Consider the following 3,924-nt stretch of genomic DNA (forward strand, 5'->3'; position numbering starts at 1 on the left):
ATACAGTTAAATTATTATAAGTATAAATAATAACAATTCCTCCAACACTTATTCGTAAATCTATCTATAAGAATTCCATTCCACAATATAAAAGAAAATGTAATTGGTTAATTAATAACAATGCAAAACATTATAATTGCATTTTGTGCTCTTGCTAACGAAAAATATCTTAAAATGGAAGATATACTAAATATACATTTTAATTTTCTTACAAATAAAATTTAATTTTTTGTTAACATATAGGTACACTTAATCGTTTTCAGCAAAACTTTTCGATAAATTATATTCGTACTAAAAACAACACAAAATTAAAATTTGTTCCTATTTAAACAGTCTAAATAAAGGTATTCAAATATTTACAGTATTGCATATGGCACACAACCCTCTTGTATACAACATCCCGAAAAATTGAAATGCTAAAGCCTTTTTATTCTCTAAACTCTGTGTACCAAAATATAATCAGGTTGACTGTGATATGTTTTTCAACATTTAGACTACATACATATAAAATGATTGCGTTTTTTCTTCTTTCTGTTCTTTCTCATCAAACGTCTTTCAAAATACCATTGCTCTGGTGTAAATTTAATTAATTACAACTTTTATCTCTTTTGTTAGGTAACAATAAAGTGTTAACAAAGTATACGTATACATATACCTATTCATTCATTCATTTTTGTTCCGGTTTAAAATTGTCAACGATTATATTGGTAACGGCAGATTCAGATTGGGTGAATACCCATTGTTTAAAGCTGCTCTCACCGTTCCCGTTGGATTGTGCTTCTAAATTTTCAGGTTTCCTAGTTGGTATAGGTGGTCGACCGGGTATTCCCGAAGGTATCTTGGAATTACCGCGAATGGAAGTCACCGTGACATTTTTTGTTGGAATTTTGGGTTGGTACCGAAGATTGCTAGACACAGGAGTTGAATGCACTTTGGAAGACATAAGTTCGAGAATGTCCGAGTTTATTTCCGAATCTGGCCTAGAATCTCTACGTTCAGGAGATGTTGGGGGTGTTTTTTGTGTTGCCACTGGTATTCGCGATTTAACTCCCTCCGCCTTTGGTTTTGTTGGACTTTTGTCATTTGAATTTTTTTCAAAGTTTGATCTAATTTGTTCAATATGAGACGATCGTTTTTCGGGAATTTTTGATGTCGATTCGTAACTGGACGTTGAAAATCTCATTTCTGGGAGTTTTTTCAGTTGTTCTTCAACAATTTCGTGTATTTTTTGAAGGTCCTTTTCTGGCTGGTTCTTATCACTGTTTGACGTTATTTTTGATGGTATTCGAGATTCAGTTTTGTAGTGCGTTGTACTGTTAACCGGGGAGCCGAACATTTTTCTGTTAGTTTCGAAGTTTTTCACGTAACTTTCAAATTTGTTTTCGAGGTTTTTGTGAGAAGGATCTTCTGGTGAAATAGAATAAGTGTCTGTATCTGATATGTTACTACTAACTGATGCATTTGGAGATACTCGAATTTCTGTTACGAATGTCAAGGAATCATTAGAATCTGAGCTGTCGGTAATGTTAACAGTTGAATTTTTGTCCACTGGAGTTTCTTCATAAATCAATTTTTTAGCAACATTTTTATTATTTTCATCCGATTCGGAATCCCCTACCACTTGTAACTTTAGTGACTTAGGCTTGTTATCTAGTAAGCTCATTTGTGTGTTAACTGTATTAATTACTTCTGTTAACGTGATGTTTTTTATGATATCTGGAGTTGTTACCGGTACGTTTTTGTCTTCCTCTTCTACTTCCACCTCGCTCACTGTTTTTAATGATTCATTTGCCTGTGTAAGCGTTTGATCCAAAGCAGTGGTATATAATGACGTTGTGTTATTCATACTTGCATCAGAATCAGCTACGTAGTTTTCGTTAATAGGTAGACTAGAAGAAGCACTTAATTGATCTATTACGCTAGTTTGATATGGAGACTCTATCATAATGCTACTGATATTATTTTCAAATTGTTTACTGGATTTTTCTAAAGGTAAAGCCGTTGCTTCAGTTTGCAAGTTTCCTAAGGAATGTCTAGAGACTTTCATGTCATCTGAAACGTTCAGGTCGAGGCTAGATGAATCCATCGAATTATAAAAAGGATCGTTCAAACCGAATAATCTTTCAGCTATTATTAAATTTTCAGAAAATTCTTTCATTAATTTCGGTTTGAAGAACCGTGAAGAAATTTGCACTCTGCTTTTATCAGATGGTGATGGTACCGCTGGTTCTTCATTACCCAAAATGGGTTTAGAAACGTTTACTCCCGAATTGAGAGTTATTGTAGTGGTTGTTTGACATTTTTTGGCTTCTGATTCAGTAGTTGGTATGTCCAGTTCAGTTAAATTTGTAATAATTTGTGGTTCCTCGACAGCCGTAACTTCCACCTTAGTAACTGTTATAATATTTTCATTTTTCTTTTCGACACTTTCTACCTCAGGATGTCGATGTTTTTCTCGAAGATGTGGTTCGGGTCTACGAAGAGGTGGCTCTGGTTTTCGCGGTGGTATGGTTGGTTTTTCAGTTTGGGTTTCAAAAGTTGGCCAAATTTGATTTCTGGATTTCCTTTTTGGTGCTTCTGCTTTCTGATCCGCATTGTCTTCGGAAAGGTACATTTCAATCTCACTGGTTGTTATTCCGTTGGTTTCCAATAAATCTTCTGGTGGAGGACTTGTTGCTGTTAGTACTGCTTTTGGGTTTGCAGCAGTAGTTTCCATCAGTAAGGGTTCTTCAGGTAATATTTTTAATTCGACATTTTCAAGTGAAGTGTCATCTATGCTTGAAGGGGCGTTTTCCATGTCCTTTAGTACAGATATGTCGTCATAAGGTGACAGATTTTTTAAAATAATGCGGTCGGAATGTTGTTTACTTAATTCTTCCATTATGTTGGATTTCTCGTCGTTCATAATCTCTGTTAGGTCGTTATAAGTTTTATGAAGGACGTCCTTTTTGGCAATGTCATTAACCATCTCGTTTTCTACGTCTTTTACGTCTTCGTTTTTAATTTCGTTTATTTTATTCACGAGAGCGTCGAATTCTCTGGAGCTTGAATTTTCATACGAAGGTGGTTTACTTTCTTCGCTGTTTGTGTCTTTGTCCAAATTTAAAATTGCATCCTCCAAATTTCCCCATTCTGTTGATTTCTTTAGCCGACTTCTCTGAAATGTATTAAGCCCATCTAAGACGAGCGATAGTCTCGGTTCTTTATACATCATGTATTTTTCATAAACACTCTCGTCAGATCCAGTCATTTCCAAATTGTCCGATTTATGCTTTTTTGGCAATGTAATTCCTGTATCGGCGATGTCTAAACTTTGAGCCCTTTCTAATGTACTTCCGCCTCCCTTTTTGGCTCTCTGTAGTTTTGACAAATCCCCTGTACTAGCCGTTCTACGATTTTGAATTTCTTCGTTATCTTCAATATGATGAATCGTGATGTCACTAGAATTCAGAGCTATGGTGTTTACAGACGACTGATTATCACTCTCTGCATCTGAGTCCAACGCGTAACCAGAAATTCCATTTTCGTTTAAATTATTAATTGTGGGTTTACCATTTTCTTTAGGACCTGAATTTGAATGCTGGTTATGACTTTTATTATATTTAGGGCTGCAGTGTTTGAATATTTCATCAGGATGCTTTTCTGGGTATGTCTTGCCCTCTGTACCGCCAACTTCTTTGTGTGATCTTACGCATTCGGGTTCACCATTTTCTATATTTGTATTGATGGAAAGGCTGTTTTCTTCTGGAGGAGCAGGAGCGCGACCTTTTGATTTTTTGGGTGTTTTTGATCCGTCGAGTTCATCAATCATTTTATCGGTTGATGATTTACGGTTTCTTTTAGCTGCCATTGCCACGTTATGCATGTGACTCGGTATTTCTTGGGGAATGCCGTTTTCGTCCCGTCTAACACTAGACTGATTAG

At 35.6% G+C, this 3,924-nt stretch overlaps 1 protein-coding gene across 1 annotated transcript; it reads right to left on the reverse strand.

The window, feature by feature from the left end:
• Positions 1 to 530: 530 nt before the first annotated feature.
• LOC112906069 lies at positions 531 to 3,918 on the reverse strand. Its single transcript, XM_025979692.1, has one exon. It carries the CDS (start codon positions 3,863 to 3,865, stop codon positions 668 to 670), a length of 3,198 nt encoding a protein of 1,065 aa, XP_025835477.1. The 5' UTR covers positions 3,866 to 3,918; the 3' UTR covers positions 531 to 667.
• Between the last annotated feature and the right edge of the window lie 6 nt (positions 3,919 to 3,924).

This window comes from Agrilus planipennis, unplaced genomic scaffold, assembly GCF_000699045.2.
Source record: "Agrilus planipennis isolate EAB-ADULT unplaced genomic scaffold, Apla_2.0 scaffold1752, whole genome shotgun sequence".
Lineage (NCBI taxonomy): Eukaryota > Metazoa > Arthropoda > Insecta > Coleoptera > Buprestidae > Agrilus > Agrilus planipennis.

Bases quoted from the DNA above. Each gene is read 5' to 3' on its own strand.
- LOC112906069 (XM_025979692.1), bottom strand. From the start codon at position 3,865: ATGCATAACGTGGCAATGGCAGCTAAAAGAAACCGTAAATCATCAACC.